Source organism: Phycodurus eques, chromosome 2, assembly GCF_024500275.1.
Source record: "Phycodurus eques isolate BA_2022a chromosome 2, UOR_Pequ_1.1, whole genome shotgun sequence".
NCBI classification, from domain to species: domain Eukaryota; kingdom Metazoa; phylum Chordata; class Actinopteri; order Syngnathiformes; family Syngnathidae; genus Phycodurus; species Phycodurus eques.
The window spans coordinates 7,608,833-7,629,853 of NC_084526.1; the positions used below are offsets into that span (position 1 = coordinate 7,608,833).

The 21,021-nt window shown below is 42.5% G+C and overlaps 1 protein-coding gene across 4 annotated transcripts in view; it reads left to right on the forward strand.

The window, feature by feature from the left end:
• Nucleotides 1-21,021, forward strand: part of furina (furin (paired basic amino acid cleaving enzyme) a) — a 92,064-nt gene that overhangs the window by 32,761 nt on the left and 38,282 nt on the right. For all 4 annotated transcript variants that reach the window (XM_061665729.1, XM_061665723.1, XM_061665740.1 and 1 more), the window contains exons 3-4: nucleotides 9,903-10,001; nucleotides 15,266-15,361. In XM_061665729.1, coding sequence (XP_061521713.1) covers nucleotides 9,903-10,001; nucleotides 15,266-15,361 — 195 coding nt within the window. The remainder of the gene's footprint in view (nucleotides 1-9,902; nucleotides 10,002-15,265; nucleotides 15,362-21,021) is intronic.

A 21,021-nucleotide genomic window follows, 5' to 3' on the forward strand; every position in this document is an offset into this window, starting at 1 on the left:
CCATCCTGTTTCAAACTATCTACCAACATTCCAGTCCCCAAGAAACCTACAATCTCGGGTCTAAATGACGACAGGCCTGTCTGTCGCCTTGACATCTGAGGTCATGAAATCCTTTGAACGTCTCATGCTGGACCACCTCAAGAGTGTCGCAGGTCCCTTGCTGAACCCCCTACAGTTTGCTTACCGAGCAAACAGGTCTGCGGATGATGCAGTCAACATGGGACTGCACTTCATCCTAGAACACCTCGACAGTGCAGGGACCTATGCGAGGATCCTGTTCATGGACTTCAGCTCAGCGTTCAACACCATCATCCCTAAACTCCTTTCCTCCAAGCTACTCCAACTGTGCGTCTCGCCTGCCATCTGCCAGTGGATTTACAGCTTTCTAACGGGCAGGACACAGCAGGTGAGGCTGGGGGAGGCCACCTCATCCACAGGCTGCATCAGCACTGGGGCACCCCAAGGTTGTGTCCTCTCTCCGCTGCTCTTTCTCTCTCTACACAACGACTGCACCTCAACGCACCGGGCTGTCAAACTCATGAAGTTTGCAATGACACCACTGTCATTGGCCTCATCAAAGACTCTGAGGAATCTGCATATCGACAGGAAGTGAAGCGGCTGGAGCGGTGGTGTGGCCGACACGACCTGGAGCTGAACACGCTCAAGACTGTAGAGATGATGGTGGACTTCAGGAGGCATCCTTCGCCACAGCTGCCCCTCCAGCTACCTTGTGTCAACCGTCAAGACCTTCAAGTTCCTGGGATTTACAGTCTCTCAGGACCTGAAGTGGGCGATCAACATCAACTCCGTCCTCAAAAAGGCCCAGTAGAGGATATACTTCCTGCGGTTTCTGAGGAAGCACGGCCTGCCACAGGGGCTGCTGAGGCAGTTCTGTGTTCTTCCATCACAGTCTGGTTTGGTGCTGCTACAAAACAGGACAAACTCCGACTGCAACGGACAATCAAAACTGCTGAAAGGATTGTCGGTACCCCCTACCCACCCTTGAGGACTTGCATGATGCCAGAACTAAGACAAGATTGTGCAAAATCCTCTTGGACTATCCACATCCCGGTCACCAGCTCTTCCAGATCCTTCCCTCAGGTAGGCGCTACCGATCAATGCAAACTCGAACTAGCAGACATTCCAACAGCTTCTTCCCTCTTGCGATCAACTTCTTAAACACCTAAACTACAATTCTCTTACAACATGCTGCCAATTTTTCGACTTGAGTTTGTTGTCACATTTCTGTGGGGCCAATTATACATTACTCGTGCACTCACTGTAGTAGTCTCGCCACGCTGCACTATTTGCATATCTGTTATTGACCAATACTGGCCACTCATGGCAGAGTAGCATCTGCACCACTTGCACACTGACTGAGGAGTATCTGCAACATTTGCACAATCAACATTGTCCCAGATTATCGCGCTACTAGTCACTTTAAACTGCATACACTCCTTGAAGTCTTGGTACCCTTTGCACAATGGTCATTGCACCGGACTATTGCTATATTAGTCATTAAAACTGCTCTAAGTCCAAGAGGACAACATTGTCACAAAAAAACAAAAACAATTTGGACCGGTGACTGTTTTTCTCAATGTCTTTATGTCTCAAAAGTGTTCTCTGTCAATTGACTGTCTGTTGTTGTACTAGAGCGGCTACAACTACTGGAGACAAATTCCTTGTGTTTTTTGGACATACTTGGCAAATAAAGATGATTCTGATTAAAAATGATGACACACACACACACACAGTTGTCTGTGGTTTTCAAAATCTAATTTGTCTAATGCTCCAGAATCGCAAATTATTTACCTGCGTTGGTTTGGAAGTGTGTTTTACTGGGCTGTTCAAGATAGAAATCTTCCATTATCCCTTGTCATATCAAACGTAATGACACACTTTGTGCCCATGTGACAGGGCTGCCTGGCTTGTCATGAACCCAGCTTCCTGCCTGACCCGCTTCAATTTCCTCCATCTCAGTTTAGCTTGCCCTCCTTCTTCGATGCCCCTTCCTCCCACCGCATGCCCTGAACACACAAAACACACGGACATTAGCACACACACTTTCTCTGACAGGCTAAATAGCAATGAATGCAGTTGAATTCCTTCACTAATGAGGATGAACTCATTAAGGCATCTGCATGAGAGTCTACAACATGTTTGAATGAGATAATCCCTCAACTGTTAATATGACTCTAATGGGCCAACCTTTGATGTCCAGTGAACTGATCATAAAACGTTGTTTCCGACTCCCATTTGGCAGTCAATTATGCCTGTTCTCATTACTGATGTTTTTTTGTTAAATCAAATGAAACACCTAGTAAAACCTAAACTTGTTTTCGGTACAATATTGCACCTTTATATTGTCTCTGAGGATGAATCTTTAACTTAAGTAGGTCAGAGGAAGTGCATAACTAGCATTCCCTTTGGAGTACTTACTTGTAATCACTAGATAACATATCAAATCACAGCATAATTATGCAATCGTTCAAGTTTTATAAAATTTTAGAGCAATAATTTTTGTACTTGGTTTACAGTCATTCGCTTTTCAGTATAGTTATTTACTGAAAACGGGACATTATAGCCCTCTGACTGACACAGTCCCCTCCAAAAGTATTGGAACGGCAAGGTCAATTCCTTTGTCTTTGTTGTATATGAACGACATTTAGGTTTCAGATCAAAAGATGAATATGAGACAAAAGTTCAGAATTCCAGCTATTATTTCATTGTATTTACATCTAGATGTATTAAACAACTCAGGACAGAGCACCTTTTGTTTGCTCACTTTTCAAGTGAGCAAATGTATTGGAACAGACATTATTAAATGAACTTAAAGTGAATAAAATAACATTTAATATTTGGTGGCATAACCCTTACTTGCCATAACTGCATCCAGCCTATGACCCTTTGACTTCACCCGACTGTTGCATTCTACATTTGAAATGCTTTTTCAGGCCTTTACTGTAGCCTCTTTCAGTTCTTGTTTGATTCTGGAGGTTTCTCCCTTCAGTTTCCTCTTCAGGGCGTAAAATGAATGCTTTGTTGGGTTAAGGTCCGGGGATTGACTTGGCCAATCAAAGACCTTTAACTTTTTTCCCCTGATGAAGTCCTTTGTTGTGTTGGCAGTGTGTTTTGGGTCATTGTCTTCTTGCATGATGAAGCTTCTCCCGATTAGTTTGGATGTGTGTCTTGTGTGTTTTGGATCATAAGTAGATCCTTTCCATCACTTAGGTAGAAGTTAATTTTGGTCTCATTTGTCCCAAAAACTTTGTTCCACAACCTTTGTTGCTCATCTCTGTACTTTACTAAATCCAATCTGGCCTTTCAAATAATTTTTGCTGATGAGTGGTTTGCATCTTGCGGTATGGCCTGTATATTTCGTCTTTCGAAGTCTTCTTTGATAAGTCGATTGTGATACCTTCACCCCTGCCCTGTGGAGGTTGGCCGTGATGTCACTGACTGTTGTGTTTGGGTGTTTCTTCACAGTCCTCACTATGTTTCTGTCATGAACTGATTTTAATACCTGTGGCCCACATGTTCCATTTCCGTTGCTCAGTACACCAGTAGTTTCGTTCTTTTTCAGGACATTCTAAATTATTGTATTTGCTATGCCCAATGTTTGTGCAATAGCGCTGATTGATTTTCCCTATTCTCTAAGCTTCAAAATTGTTTGCTTTTCTCCCATAGACAGCTCTGTGGTCTTCATGTTTGCTTAACAGCAAATGCAGTTTTCACAGGTGAAACTCAAAGCCAAAAACAAGCACTATCTAATGTTTAAGCAATCAATGTAAAAGGCAACACCTGAGCAACTAGAAACACGCATCAGTCACATGTTCCAATACTTTTGCCCAATTGAAAAGTGAGTGGGTTCAAACAAAAGGTGCTCCGTCATAAGTTGCTTAACACATCTAGATGTAAATACCATGAAATGAAAGATAGAATTCTGATCATCTGGTGATCTGAAACCCAAATGTCTTCAGTATACAACAAAAACAAAGGAATTGACCTTGCCGTTCCAATACCTTTGGAGGGGACTGTATAGTTTTATTAAAATATAAAGTCCTGGGCCAAATGATGTACCTGAATTGCGTGACTGAAATTAAATAACTTGAACATTTTAATTAAATTGCCGTCATTCTACTGGACATTTTATAAACATTCATAGAGCTCAGGGTCTTCCTTTTAAGTGTATGTGAAGGGGGAAAACACTTCAACAGCCATGTTGGTAACACACATGAATGGTTTGGTTTGAACAAGTCATTGGCCTCGTTGCCGTTATATAAGAGGGAATAATGAAGCACATGAAGGATGGAACGTACCCCTCTCAAACATAAAAGCCTTTGTCGAAGTTAGAATAGTTACAACCCGCAATTTGTATAAGAAGGACCTATGTACACTGAGCATAAATATTAAACACAACACTTGTTTTTGCTCCCATTTTTCATGAGCTAAACTCAAATATCTAAGGCTTTTTTTTTTTTTTTTTTTTTTACATACACAAATAGCCTTTTTCCATCAATATTGTTCACAAATCTGTCTAAATCTGTTAGTGAGCTCTTGTCCTTTGTTGAGATTATCCATTCACCTCAGAGGTGTGACATATCAAGACGGTGATTAGACAGTCGGATTATTATGGCACAGGTGTACAATAAAATACTGCCGCCCATTTTATAGTGGCCTTTTATTGTGGGCAGCCTACTGCACACCAGTGGAATAATCATGCCTAATGTCTAATCAACATCTTCATGTGTCACACCTGAGAAGTGCTCGATAACACAGATTTTAGACAGATTTGTGAACAATATTTGAAGAAATAGGTATTTTGTGTTTTTACAAAAGTCTGGGATCTTTGAGCTCAACTCATGAAAAATGAGAGCAAAACCTAAAGCGTAGGGTTTATATTTTTGTTTTGTATATTTGTGTGCATGTTGTCTTTTGCTGCCTGCACCATCCAATTTATGCCTCATAAATACCTTGCTGCAGGGAGGGTTCTCATCGAACCGTGAGTTGACAGTCCTGCAGCAGTTCTGCCATAACTATAAACTCATTTCACCTTCATCAACTCCAAAACTTATGGGCGTTCAAACTCATGTTTATGTGATTTGTTGGTTACATCCCAAATTTATTTTTGTAGCAGAGGTTTCACATTAGGTGTGACTCATAAAATGCTGTGGTTTATTTATATTGTTATTCATGTCTGTCGGTATCTCACTGTGGACTAGGGATGAATCTGTTTACCGATAAACATTGGTAACATTTCAAAAGGTTAGTAATACAGTTTCAAATTCTAATTGTTTACTATCGTATTTAACGCAATGAATGAATTCATTAATTAAAACTGTGTTGCCATTTTAGTGACTTTGTCGCTGTATTTACTAGCAAGTATTCTGATGCATTTCGCAACTCTTTTGAAAGCAACTTGTGACTTTCTGGTGTTATTGGAGACATTTGAAGAGTCCCTCCCACCGTGGGATATGTTCAGCCCCTCCGTGTCCAGAATAAGAATGAATAACGCTTGCGCGCCGGTGCCTCATCCCAAGTGTAGCATTACACACAAACAATGAAGGTGGATCCATGGAGAAAACCGCAACCAGTCTATTCACTCATTTCTGCAATGTACAGGAAATGGGAATTTATCTATGAAGCCCTGGTATATCTGAGTTCCTCGAGTAGTGCACATACCTCAGTCTGGAGTCTCAAGCAGGAACAGCTAACAACCGGATAAAAATGCTCGAGTTGACAGACAGTTACTACTACATGCATGAATATAAAAACTTGAATTTAAGAGTTAGAGCCTTGTGAATATTGTCAGCTCATCTACTTGGTTCTGACAACACAAGTTAATGTCTAAATCATGGTCTCTTCGCCAGGCTGGATAATATACTGTTTGTGTATTTAAGATTGAAAGACACAAGAGGAATGAGACCAGTAGTTTGTGGAAAATTGGAAGCTTGGTTGCTGAAAAGGGAGCTTTATTTTAACTTTTGACAGTGCTTTGAAATGAGTTTTTTCTAATAGACGTGGTTTGCCACCACTCCAGCATTTTTACGCCAGACATATAACCATAATGGTTACTTAACCATCCAGTATCGACACGGCTTATCCTGTGCTGCAGCCTATTTGAACTGTCATTTACAAGACGTGAGTTACGCCCTTGCACAACATGTCTGTTCACAGGCATGTGATTGACTGGAACAGCCATGGTCCTGTTCACACCCATAGACAATATTGAAAGTCCAAATTTAACATATTTGGCGTATGGGAAGTAATTGGGTAAAAGCCACAGAGCCTCAAAGATAACATGCAACTTTACAGAAATTATGCGTAAAAAAAAAGAATGAATGGGAATAGACATTTTAGCTGAAATATTTTATGATGGACACATTGAGGAGCAAACATAAAACAACATGTAGTTTGATATGAATGCATTTAAGCCTGTAATCCTATTTTGACTATGCATTTCACTTACTTCCGTCCAGCCTTATTGTATACAGAACAGAACTATTCTTAGAGGACAAATTCAGTCTCATTTTCTCAATCAATCCTGTTGCTGAGGCAAAAACAAAATATGGTAATGTCTAACGTCCTCTATGCTTGAATAAATGCTTGTGTCATGGGTCGTTGCTCTAGTTTAACTGCAATAATTGTCTTCCGTCTGTGGAATTACCAAAATCCATAAGTGCAACTCAGGACACCATGTTCATATCACAATATTGCAGCTCTGAAGCCCTCTCCCCATTTATCTTCAGTGTTGCGTAAACATTCACTGCAGTTGAGACATAAACCTTTGAATGCATGGATTCCCACGAAGTGCATTTGTTTAGCAGAGACTCCACAAAAATACTCATCAGAGTCATGCCTTGCCTGCTGTGCAAGTTCCTGATAAGCCTTTTTCTGCTATCTGTGACCATCTGTATTGGTCCCTCTCAAAATTCTGAATCCAGATTTTCCAACTGCTGTAAATGGCCTTTCTTGCCAAGTGGAAAGTAGTTAAAACCACAGAAACAATGAGGTCTGGATTAAATGGCTGAAATCATTACCCCTTTAAGGTCTGTACTGATTGCCAGATTATGGTTGGGCTGCAAAGCTGGAACGGACATACTTGAGTGTAATGTGGCAAATGTGCATGTGTGAATATTTTGGTAACAGTTGAGTTGGTGTTAATGGGAGGCAACCTCTGGAACACTTAACACAATATTTGCGTTAATGTGAGTTTGTCTGTTTCCATAGAAACAAAATGATATTCAGAATGTTTTTCTGCTAATTTGCCAACTAACTCAAAACATACTGACATAAAATGCACATTATTGGGTTAATACACATTGTTAAATGTAAATAAACCTTTTGATGTTGCTGCTGTTGGGCACACATTACAGTACAATTTGTCCAAATCGGAAAATCTCTGGTTCTTAAATTCTATCAAAATGTAAAGCAACCTATTATGTTGCTGCTGTTGGAGAAACATTACAGTACAGTTTGTCCAAATTGGAAAATCTTTTTGGTTCTTAAATGCTATCACCAGTTGATTAATTTTTGAACTGTTATCAAGCTGCATTTTAGATATGTCTGACTTACTCTGTTGTCTCAAAACAAAACACTTCACAGCAAGACAATGTAGCCAGACATTTAGAACACTCCAGCAACAGCTGTTTTTGGTTGACACATTTTATTTTCCTTTGAACTCATGGGCTCAGTGGAGGAATTGATCACTGCATTGTTTCATGATGCCACTTAATGGACTCTCCCACCCTCCTTGCATATCTTTGATCAGTCCCACCTCACAAGACCTTTTCCTGGCCAATACAATAGACTGACTACCTGCTACTATTTTCTTCAGGAGGGACCATTGGCTCAGCTAATGCCTTTTTGATGTGAGCACTTTTCCACTTTCATACATCTGCCTTCCTTCCTTTGGGCTTCTTCTTTAATGGGTTTATGAAATATACTGTACCTATACAATCTCACAGACATACCGTATCACTGAGTTGTGGTTATGTCTCGCACACATAGCTAAATATCACTGTTTAAAGTGTACCATCCCTCTTTGATGTTTCCTCTCTCCCATCCATTGGCTTTGTGTACAGGGCCATTATGTGTCAGGCTGGCTGCATTTGGGCCGTTTACTGTGATTTAAACACGAATCAGCCTTGAATTGTACTTCTTTTGGACTGAAGAAGTGCTGCAACACTACAGGCCTTTATGTGTCAGGCTGGCTGCATTTGGTCCGTTTACTGTGATTTAAACAGGAATCAGCCTTGAATTGTACTTCTTTTGGACTGAAGAAGTGCTGCAACACAAATTGCAGACTCTCAACATCAAAGGTCACAAGGATGACCTTTGACACCTGTCTCCCACTGAAAATGTGAGGTGCATTATGAAGCGTAAAATACGACAACGGAGACCCGGGACTGTTGAACAGCTGACGGTGTACATCAAGCAAGAATGGGAAAGAATTGCACCTACAAAGCTTCAACAATTAGTGTCCTCGGTTCCCAAACATTTATTGAATGTTGTTAAAAGAAAAGGTGATGTAACACAGTGGTAAACATGACCCTGTCACAGCTTTTTTGGAACGTGTTGCAAGTTAATGATTATTTGCTAAAAACAAAGTTTAGCCGTTTAACTATTAAATATCTTGTCTTTGTAGTGTATTCAATTAAATATAGGTTGAACATGATTTGCAAATCATTGTATTGTTTTTATTTATGTTTAACACAACGTCCCAACTTCATTGGAATTGGGGTTGTATGTGCCCTGCGATTGGCTGGCGACCGGTTCAGGGTGTAGCCTGCCTCCCGCCCGAAGATAGCTGGGATAGGCTCCAGCAGCCCGCGTCCCTAGTGAGGATAAGCGGTAAAGAAAATGGATGGATGGATGCATGGATAGTTTGAGAATGGAAACACTTGCATAGATTTATAGAAATCAAGTGTTGCTTTTTTATATTTATCTGTTTCCTACCTTGTTAAATCATTGTTGAAATTATGGTGATGAATATTTTTATTGAAATTAATTTGTGATTTGAGATTTGTGATTTCAGAAGTGTGTGGAAACCGGTAGCCATTCACATCAATCAGTACCAAAGTAGCTCTGAGTTTAAAAAAAAATATTTGTGATACCTGCGCTACATCACCTCCCAGTGATACTTGTGGAAACCATGCAATTTATTTTTATTTTTTTTTGCTGTATGGTAATCTCTCGTGGTTCAGCGATTGCGGTGCTGCTATATTGCAGATTTTTATAGCGATTGTTTTTTATGTGCACAAGACACTCCCTGGCTTGATGGAGGAATCAATTCTGTTGTGATGTGCTTGCTTCACACACTTTCCGTGAGGCCAAGATGCTTGCCATTTCTGTGTGTGTTTAAGTATGTTTGTTATATGTAACAAGGTATTTTGAGGTTTAACCTATTAAAAAAATATATATATATGGACTCGCTATATCGCAGATTTTCACCTATCGCGGATGGGTCTGAAACGTAGCGCTCACGATAAACGGGTGATCACTGTATTAAATTCTACTCCCCTAAAATTGATGTGATTTAATTGTCAATTAGGGATGGCCATTTCACTGCATTTCCTTTTTCGACTATGGGGAACATTAACAATGAGTTTGTTTGTTCTTGTTGTATTGTCTTTTTTAAAAATGTTTTATTGAAATGGGAGAGTCTCTTTAAATGTTCTGAAATACTGCTTCTGAATCAACAGCGCCTGTGCTGGTTGCAGTCAAGTATTGTATTTCATTTATCCAATTAATTGATGTATCGATTATTATCCCTTGGCAAATAGAGATAGAAAATGTATGGATTTTCATGCTCAACCCCAGTGGCAATCTAAAATATTACTCCTGTACAACTTCATGTTTTGATTTGCTTTCAATTTAACTCCTCTGTAATTGTATTCCAGGTTTTTGGCGACTATTATCACTTCAAGCATCGTACAGTGGCGAAGCGATCGCTTTCTGATCATAGGGGCACACATGTCCGTCTGCTTAAAGATCCCAAGGTAAGAGTTTTAAATTTCTATTTATTAAATTATACGTATTTGGGAGAAGAAACCGATGTATACTGAGCTTACAGATAGCAATGGGGATCATGATGAAATCTTTGAGAGGCAACGGCCATTATTTTCACCAATTAATGGAAGGAATATTGCAGTTACTATTATTATTATTAGTATTATTACTTGTGACGTGTCACATTTTTGTTGTTGTTAAACACATCTTTCATCTGGAATGATAACCCGAGGGCTAGTCTACTCACAGCCATTATAATGATTAATATAAGTAGCAGAGGTGAAACACGGAAAGTAACAACTATACGGGCAAAAAAAAATCCTTGGTTTATACTGTAAGTTATTATAAATGTCAGAAATGCCTCAGCATCCATACGGGCTGTTGTCATAAGAGTGATGGAAGCTGAACAGGCTCTTCCCTGAGGAGGCCTGCAAGTCATAAATATTCCTCTATGGACATGAAATGTAGTTCAGCCTTCTTGGCTGATCTTAATGGAAATTCTATATTTCTGTATTTTCCAGTAGTTTTGCAAGTGAGTTTGAGGTTAGCTTGATAATGAGCCTCTGCCCTACCCCACTGGGAAGGATGAAGTGAAAATTTGTGTGAAATTAATATTCATAGCATTGGGAATATGAGGCATTTTGAAGTTAAGACACGGATGAGTTCATTTTAAATACTAGGAGCCTAAAAGAGTGTTTAGATTTTCGTTTTTTAGTGTTAAATTACTTAACTAAACCGAACTAAACCAGCAGATGCATAAGAATATTATTGCTTTCAATGCCCATTATAAAATTAACTTTCTTACTGTGCAGCCATGCAGCACAGGTGCAGGCTGGGAAAAAGAGCCATCATCTGCTGGCCTTGTTACAGCTCAAGCCACCTCCCTCTCTATTTGAGATTTCCTTTACCACATGCACTCCATTTCCTGTTGTTGAATTCCTCTGTTTTCCACAGCACCTCAGAGAATGTGAAGCATTACCCTTTCATATATCCCCTTTGAAAGTTCACCATGGGTCACAAAGGTGCCTCTGGTACATTTTTGTTTGTTTGTTTGTTTGTTTGTTTGAACAATGAATAATCTAATCGAAGTTGTTTCAAACAAATTCCAAAGTTTTCTCATGGAGAAATTATTAAACTATTGAACTCTTTTCTTCAGTTCACAGCCGGCTTGTAAGCTGGCCAAGATGGAATTTGAATAAAAGGTGTTTCCATCTTTTTGTGGGTTTAATTACGGACAACAAAATCTGGACCTCAGCCAGGTTTCATATGCTGGCGAACAGAGATCCCTTCTAACAGGGCCTAATGAGGACCTAAAACTTGGCTGTATTTGCCATCTTCATGCCTCTGAATGGCATTGAAGTCCAATTTTTTTGTTTGGCTATTGGATGAGAAAGGAATATAAATATTTGTTTGGCTTGTTGTGAATCCTTGTTGATTTAGGCCCGGTATACATATAAAGACGAGGCCTGTTTTTGTGCTCTCCCGTTCCATTCTGCCCTCACTCGTCTGCAGTGACCGATCCGCCTGTCGATCTCCCGTTCCATTCTTCCCTCACTCGTAAACAAGACCCCGAGATACTTGAACTCCTCCACTTGGGGCAGCATCTCATCCCCGACCTGGAGAGGGCACGCCACCCTTTTCCGACTGAGGACCATGGGCTCAGATTTGGAGATGTTGATTCTCATCCCAGCCGCTTCACACTCGGCTGCGAACTGCTCCAGTGAAAGTTGGAGGTCACGGCTTGATGAAGCCAACAGAAGGACATCATCTGGAAAAAGAAGAGATGCAATACTGAGGCCACCAAACCGGAACTCCTCTACGCCTTGGCTCCGCCTTGAAATTCTGTCCAAAGAAGTTATAAACAGAATCGGTGACAAAGGGCAGCCTTGGTGGAGTCCAACCCTCACCGGGAACGGGTCCGACTTACTGCCAGATATGCGGACCAAAATCTGACCCCTGTCGTACAGGGACCGAACAGCCTGTATCAGGGGGTTCGGTACCCCATACTCCTGAAGCACCCCCCACATGACTCCCTGAGGGACACGGTCGAACACCTTCTCCAAGTCCACAAAACACATAGACGAGTTGGGCAAACTCCCATGCACCCTCGAGGACCGTGCCGTGGGTGTAGAGCTGGTCCACTGCTCCACGGCCAGGACAAAAACCACACTGCTCCTCCTGGATCTGAGATTCGACTTCCCGACGGACCCTCCTCTACAGCACCCCTGAATAGACCTTACCAGGGAGGCTGAGGAGTGTGATCCCCCTGTAGTTGGAACACACCCTCCGGTCCCCCTTCTTAAAAAGGGGGACCACCACCCCAGTCTGCCAATCCAGAGGCACTGTCCCCGATGTCCACGCGATGTTGCAGAGGCGTGTCAACCAGGACAGCCCTACAACATCCAGAGCCATCGAGGAGCTTTTTAACCACCTCAGGGACCTCAACCCCAGAGATAGGAGAGCCCGCCTCAGAGAACCCAGACTCTGCTCTCTCATGGGAAGGCGTGTCATGGAATTGAGGAGGTCTTCGAAGTATTCTCCCCACTGACTCACAACGTCCCGAGTCGAGGTCAGCAGCGTCCCTGCCCCAAGATACACAGTGTTGATGGTGCACTGCTTCCCCCTCCTGAGCCGCCGGATGGTGGACCAGAATTTCTTCAAAGCCGTCCGGAAGTCTTTCTCCATGGCCTCACTGAACTCCTCCCATACCAGAGTTGTTGCTTCAGCGACCACCAAAGCTGCATTCCGCTTGGCCAGCCGGTACCCATCAGCTGCCTCAGGAGTCCCAGAGGCCAAAAAGGCCTTCTTCAGCTTGACGGCATCCCTCATCGTTGGTGTCCACCCACAGGTTCGGGGATTGCCGCCACGACAGGCACCGACTACCTTCCGGACACAGCTCTGGTCGGCCACCTCAGCAATGGAGGCGCAGAACATGGTCCACTCAGACTCGATGTCCCCTGCCTCCCCCGGAACATGAGCGAAGTTCTGTCTGAGGTGGGAGTTGAAACGCCTTCTGACAGGGGATTCCGCCAAACGTTCCCAGCAGACCCTCACAATACATTTGGGCCTGCCACGTCGGACCGGCATCTTCCCCCACCATCGGAGCCAACTCACCACCAGGTGGTGATCAGTTGACAGCTCCGCCCCTCTCTTCACCCGAGTGTCCAAGATATGCGGCCGCAAGTCCAATGACACAACCACAAAATCGATCATCGAACTGCAACCTAGGGTGTCTTGGTGCCAAATGCACGTGTGGACACCCTTATGCTTGAACATGGTGTCCGTTATGGACAATCCGTGATGAGCACAGATGTCCAATAACAGAACACCACTCGGGTTCTGATCGGGGGGGGGGCTGTTCCTCCCAATCAGGCCCACCGGGTCTCACTGTCATTGCCCATGTGAGCATTGAAGTCCCCCAGCAGAATAATGGAGTCCCCAGCGGGAGTGCTCTCCAGCACCCCCTCCAAGGACTTCAAAAAGGGTGGGTACTCTGAACTGCTGTTTCGTCCATAGGCACAAACAACAGTCAGGACCCCTCTCCCCACCCGAAGGCGGAGGAAGGCTACCCTCTCGTCCACTGGGGTGAACCCCAACGTACAGGCGCCGACCCGGGGGACAAGGAGTATACCCACACCTGCTCGGCGCCTCTCACCGTGGCCAACTCCAGAGTGGAAGAGAGTCCAACCCCTCTCAAGGACTGCTACCAGAGCCCAAGCTGTGTGTGGAGGCGAGTCCGACTGTATCTAGTTGGAACTTCTTGACCTCAAACACCAGCTCGGACTCCTTCCCTGCCAGAGAGGTGACACACCCAACCCCTATGGCCCCTCCCACAGGTGGTGAGCCCATGGGAAGGGGGACCCATGTTACCCTTTCGGGCTATGCCCGGCCGGGCTCCGTGGGTGTAGGCGCTCCCCACTTCCAGGCCTGGCGAGCCCAACCTCCAGGCCTGGCTCCAGAGGGGGGGCCCCGGTGACCTGCGTCCGGGCAAGGGAAAACTTAACTTTTTCTGTTCCTTAGTAGTAAAACATGGGTTGGTTCCACCCAAAACACGGGTTTCTGACTAAAACGTGGAGAAAACAGGCTTCTTGTGAAAAGAAAAATTAAAAGCAGAACAGTGACTTTAATGTTAATATTTTTTTATTCTGTGACAAACTACAAAACAACAAAAACAACATGGGGTTTTTCATTGCAATATAATTGATTTTCAGATTTAACTTGTGTACGTGTTCACTGTGATGGGTTAAATGCAGAGAACAAATTTCGTGTGCATGCATGCATGTTCATGACAATAAAAGATGATTCTATATGGGCGTTCATCTCAAGAATTCCGTACCGGATAGATTGCGGCCCGGCTGACTAAATACTTTTTTCCCCCCGCTATATATGTGCCTTGCGATTGGCTGGCGACCAGTTCAGTGTGTACCCTGCCTCTTGCCCAGAGTCAGATGGGATAGGCTCCAGCTTGCATGCAACAATAGTGAGGATAAGCGGTACTGAAAATGGATGGACATCCATAACACTGAATAACATCCTGTGGCTGGTAACGCTCTGACACACGTTGCTTGCAGCTGACTGGACCGCTGTGTGTTGTTACAAGGGATACACCAATACCAGTCTTGGTATCAGTGCCGATTTTGTATGTCTGTCCTTGTACTTTTAATCAGGCTTTTGTGTAAAAAAGAATTTAAGTGAAACTTGTGCTACGTTCAAGACATTTTTGTGATGTGTTTTTGAACAATATTTAAGTCAATTAAAACACATTATCATCACAATTGGAGACATAACTGCATTGTCATTATGGGTACTTGGTATCGGCGAGTACTCAAATGTAAGTACATGTACTCATTCTAGAAAAAAGGTGTGCCTGTGCATCCCTAGTTGTTACAGTGGCTGATTTTGTACTTCATATCTGGTGTGCATATGCATATTCATCCTTATTTCATAAGTGTACATACAATGTATAACTTGTTTAATCTTTAGTTCTCCAAATTCTACAATGATTCATAAATTAATTAGTCTCTTGTTACTCTGGAATTCATCATCATGTCTAATTAGCACAGTAGCCATAATCCCCCTGTAGCTCTAATCTCACTGTAAACTGTCATCACACTAGGAATTAGGATATCTATTAAATGTTTTGACACACTGACCCACATGGCAGGTTTATCATTATTTCCCACTCAGCTTCCTTGATATTAATGTTGACCGACATCTCGTTGTTGTTTTTGTGTGTGCTCACTTCTGTGTTTAGGTGACCTGGGCAGAGCAACAGGTGATCAAACGTAGGACAAAAAGGGACATCTATATAGAACCTACTGATCCAAAATTCAAGGACCAGTGGTACTTGGTGAGTTGGAGTTGTACTGAGGTCAGATCTAGTAAAACTGCATGTTAGGGCTAGGCGATTAATTGAAATTTAATTGTGATTTTGGCTTCTCACAATGGTAAAAACGTAATTGAAGAAAACCAAAAAAACGGTGTAGTGTGTATGGAAGTTCCTGCATTGTAAAAGCTTCCTGAACGCGCCTTTGTTGCCTGCAGTAGCAATTTTGTGATGTACAGTGGGTACGTAAATTATTCAGACCCCCTTAAATTTTTCACTCTTTATATTGCAGCCAGGCGGCACGGTGAGTGACTGGTTAGTACATCCGACTCACAGTTCTGGGGACCGGGGTTCAAATCCCGGCCCCGCCTGTGTGGAGTTTGCATGTTCTCCCCGTGCCTGCGTGGGTTATCTCCGGGTACTCCAGTTTCCTCCCACATCCCAAAGACATGCAGGGTAGGTCAATTGAATACTCTAAATTGCCCGTAGGTGTGAATGTGAGTGCGAATGGTTGTTTGTTTCTGTGTGCCCTGCGATTGGCTGGCGACCAGTTCAGGGTGTACCCCGCCTCCTGCCCAATGATAGCAAGAATAGGCTCCAGCACTCCCACGACCCTTGTGAGGATAAGAGGAACGGATGATGATTGAATGAATGAATATTGCAGCCATTTGCAAAAAATCATTTTCCCCCTCCTCATTAATGTACACACAGCACCCCATATTGACAGAAATTTTTTTTTTTGCAGATTTATTAAAAAAGAAAAACTGAACTATCATACAACCATAAGTATTCAGAACATTTGCTCAGTATTTAGTAGAAGCACCCTTTTGAGCTAATACAGCCATGATTCATTTTGGGAATGATGCAACACGTTTTTCACACCTGGATTTCGGGATCCTGTGCCATTCCTCCTAGCAGATCCTCTCCAGTTCTGTCAGGTTGGATGGTGAACATTGGTGGACAGTCATTTTCAGGTCTCGCCAGAGATACTCAATTGGGTTTAAGTCAGGGCTCTGGCTTTGGCCATTCAAGAACAGTCACGGAGTTATTCTGTAGCCACTCCGTTATTTTAGCTGTGTGCTTAGGGTCATTGTTTTGTTGGAAGGTGAACCTTCGGCCCAGTCTTATATAGACAGGTGTGTGGCTTTCCTTATCAAGTCCAATCAGTATAATCAAACACAGCTGGATGACAATGACGGTGTGGAACCATCTCAAGGATGATCAGAAGAAATGGACAGCACCTGAGTTAAATATGAGTGTCACAGCAAAGGGTATTAATACTTATGGCTGTGTGATATTTCAGTTTTTCTTTTTTTAATAAATCAGAAAAAAATTCAACAATTCAGTTTTTTTTCTGTCAATATGGGGTGCTGTGTTTACATTTATGAAGCACAAAAATGAACTTAAATAATTTTAGCAAATGGCTGCAATATAACAGAGTGAAAAATGTAAAGGGGTCTGAATACTTTCCGTACCCACTGTATGTTATTCTGCCCTCCCTGAGCATGCTTTGTTGTTTGACGAGCCACTGTAAAATTAAACGCACAACAAAAAGAATTACACACATTGTATATATTAATAGAAGACAGTTTGTTTTAGAAACATCACCAACCTAATGTTTTGTAGTGTGTTCAATTGAATATAGGTTTAAAAGTATTTGCATATCATTGTATTCTGGCTTTATTTAAGTTTTACACAAATGTCTCAACTTCATTGGAATTGGGGTTTGTACAGTCTTATTAGGATGCAGTATTGCAGTGAACACAAAGCAGCTTCTGTGATCTGTATTATGTGCTTTTAAAAATTGAGTCTTTAAATCCACAAATAGCATCACAAGGGAACAAGTGCGAGAACTACACAATCCTGAGGCTAACATGATTGATTTTTACTTTTCACTGAAATTCAGTGAAATGTCAGGCTGCTAAAAGCATCACTAACTTACCCTTGCGAGTCCCTGTTTAACAGCAGTCTGTGGGGCTGTATCAAATATATGAATATTCTTTGTGAAGCAACAAAATACACTTGATAGTTGTCAAAGGGCCTGTATTACAACAAAGTCAGCACATTGCTTAACATATAAATGGATAAAAAGATTTAGTTTTCTCAGTGCAACAAACAGCCATGTTCACTACAGTAAACTGCTGGTGTCCTTAAAATTTCAATAGTGATGCAAAGAAGTGTGATAAATTATGACTTTAATATGTGGATGCAGTTTGTGTGAGGGTAAAAACATTTTCTATTTTTAAATGGGACAGAGCACAAGGTTGAAAAGCTTAAATGGCAAGTGTCAATAGAAACTGGAGCAACACCTTCACTTTTATTTAAATCATTTTCACTGCTGGGATCAGCTTTGCTTTGATCAAAAGGTAAACATGCACTTTTCAACATGGCTACAAAAGAGCTCTGTGCCTTCCACTGCTGTCTGTTACATTTCCTTTATTCATGTTGGGAAGGCAAGCTGTTTCTTTTTGTTTACTTAGCTGAAAAGAGAGAGAGAGAGAATAGGCAAAGCAGAACAATGACACAATAACTTCAGAATTGAACTGTAGCATTACCGTATTGCTTTTTAAGACTATGACCACCAGTAGGGCACAAGCCAGTGCAAACTGTAGGCTGGTCCCAAGCCTGGATAAATGCAGAGGGTTGCGTCAGAAAGGGCATCCGACTTAAAACTTTGCCAAACAAATGTGAGCGTTCATCCAAAGAATTCCATACCGGTCGTGGCCTGGGTTAACAACATCCGCCACCGGCGCCATTAACCTACCATTAGAAATTCAGCGACTGTGGGTTGAATGAAGATGGAGAGGTGGAAAGCAGGTTCTTAGGCAGAAAGAAAATAAGAAAGCACAGCCTGCACAGCCTGGACTAAATGTTGGGACTATGACAGGAAAAGACAGGAAGTTAGTTGACATGATATTTAGGAGAAAGGTAGCTATACTGTATTGTGTGTCCAGGAAAGCAGGTGGAAAGGCAGTAAGGTGAAGAGTGTCAGATCGAGGGATGAGGCTGAAAGTTGAAATTGAGGGTGTTATGTAATTTGTGGTTATGCCCTACAGGTAGGATGTGAAAGAGAAATTCTGGAAGGAGCTAGACAAAGTAGTTCAGCGCATCCCAGGCAGAGAGAGAGTCATGATTGGTGCAGATTGTAATGGACATGTTGGTGAAGGAAACAGGGGTGATGAAGAACTGATGGGTAAGTTTGGCAAGAGCGAAGGTAGAAGCACGCAGGTGGATTACATCTTGCGCAGACGATGTAATGTGAAGGACGTTACTGACTGTATGGTAGTTGTAGGGGAGAGTGTGGCTACAGCAGAGGATGCTGGTGTTTAAGAGGACTGGTGGTGGTGAGGAAGATTAAAAAGACAGAGGGAGAGGACAGAACCATGTGGTGGAAGCTGAGAAAAGAAGAAGTGTGTTGTGCGGCTTTTTTTTTTCCCGAGAAGAGGTATGACTGGCTCTCGCTGGGCATTAGGAGCCTCCAGAAGACTGGACCACTACAGCCAAGGTGATCAGAGATACAGGCAGGAGAGTACTTGATGTGTCTTCTGGTAGGAAAGGGGAGGAGACTTGGTGGTGGAATCTTAAAGTACAGGAAAGCATACAAGGAAAGAGGTTGGCTAAGTGGAACAAGAATACACAGAGATGCGACGTAGGGCGAAGCTAGCGGTGGCTAAGGCCAAACGAGGGGTATGATGTCATGTATGCCAGGTTGGACAGTAAAGAAGGCCAGACAACGACATAGGGATGGGAAGGATGTGCATCAGGTTAGCGTGTTAACTGGTTCCAGCTGGATAGATGAAAATGAGAAAGAATACTTTGAGGAGTAGATGAATGAGGGAAATGAATGGTAAATGCACTTATATAGCGCTTTATCTACACTATCACAGTGTCCAAAACGCTTTACAAAGCCTCATATTCACCGTTTCACACACACATTCATACACCAATGGGTGCTGCCAGGCCCACTGGGAGCAAATTAGGCTTCGGTGTCTTGGACACTTTGACATGCGGACAGTCGGAGCCAGGGATTCGAACCAGCGACCCTTGGGTCATTGACGACCCGCTCTAACAACTGAGCTACAGCCGCCCCAAATGAAAGAGAAGGGAGAGTGCAAGTGTGGTGGACGAGGAATAGCAGTCATTAGTAAGGGGGAAATTAGAAAGGCACTAAAGAGGTTGAAAAATGGAAAGGCAGTTGGTACTGATGACACAGCTGTGGAGGTATGGAAGCATCTAGGAGAGGCGGCTGTGGAGTTTTTGACCTGTTTCTTCAACAGAATTCTAACGGGTGAGAAAATGCCTGAGGAATGAAGTAAAAGTATGCTGGTGCCCATTTTTAAGAACACTGGTGATGTGCAGAGTTGTGAGAACTAGAGAGAAATAAAGTTGATGAGTCACAATTAAGTTATGGGAAAGAGTAGTGGAGGATAGACTCAGGTCAGAAGTGAGTATTTGTGAGCAACAGTATGGTTTCATACTTGGGAAGAGTGTCACAGTTGCATTATTTGCCTTGAGGGTGTTAATGGAGAAGTACAGTGAAGGTCAGAAAGCGCTGCAATGTCTTTGTAGATCAACAGAAAGCCTATGACAGTGTATTCACAGAGGAACTGTGGTACTGCATGTGGAACTCTGGAGTGGCAGAAAAGTATGTTAGAATAGTACAGGACATTGTATGAGGGCAGCAGAACAGTGATGCAGTTGTGCTGTAGGTGTGACAAAGGAGTTTAAGGTGGAGGTGAGACTGCATCAGGGATCAGCTTGGAGCCCCTTCCTGTTAGTAGTAGTGATGGATAGGTTGACAGATGAGGTTATACTGGACCATGATGTTCACAGATGACATTGTAATCTGCAGTGAAAGCAGGGAGCACATGGAGGAACATTTAGAAAGGGAGAGGAATGAAGCTTAGCTGAAGTAAAACAGAATATACAGTCCCCTCCAAAAGTATTGGAATGGCAAGTTTTGTTTTTTTTGTATACTGAAGACATTTGGGTTTCAGATCAGAAGATGAATATGAGACCAAAGTTCAGAATTACAGATTTTATTTGTTGGAGTTTACATCTAGATGACGACATTCCACTGTCACAACCTTATTTGACTGTTGGCATGTTTTTTTTAATCAAATGTGGCATACCTTTTACGCCTTTGTGTTCTTTTTTTTGTCAGTAGTGTTTTTTGCCTTGGAATTCTCCCATAAATATAATTTTTTACAGTCTCTCTCTTTTGTTTGAGTCTTTAACACTGACCTTAATTGAGGTGAGTGAGGCATGCAGTTCCTGGATCAGATGTCATTGTGGGTTCTCTTGTGACTCCTGGATGAGTCTTTGCACTCTTGGGAGTAATTTTTGCAGAGCGACCACTCCTGGGAAGGTTCACCACCGATCTTATTTTCTCCCATTTGTGAATAATGGCTCTGACTGTGCTTCGCTAGAGTCCCATAGCCTTGGAACCAAAGCTTCGCTACCTTTTCCAGACTGATAGATTTCACGTTGTTTCTTATTTATTCTTAAAGTTCTTTGGATTGTAGCACGATGCATGTCATATTGAACTTCTTATAGCCTCCTTCACTTTGTCTGACAGGTACTATTTCAATTATTTGATTAGAAATTCTGGCAATAAACAAGCCTGGATTGATAAGGGAGGCAATTAGCCTACTTTTTCCCATAGGTTGAGATGGGTTTGAATG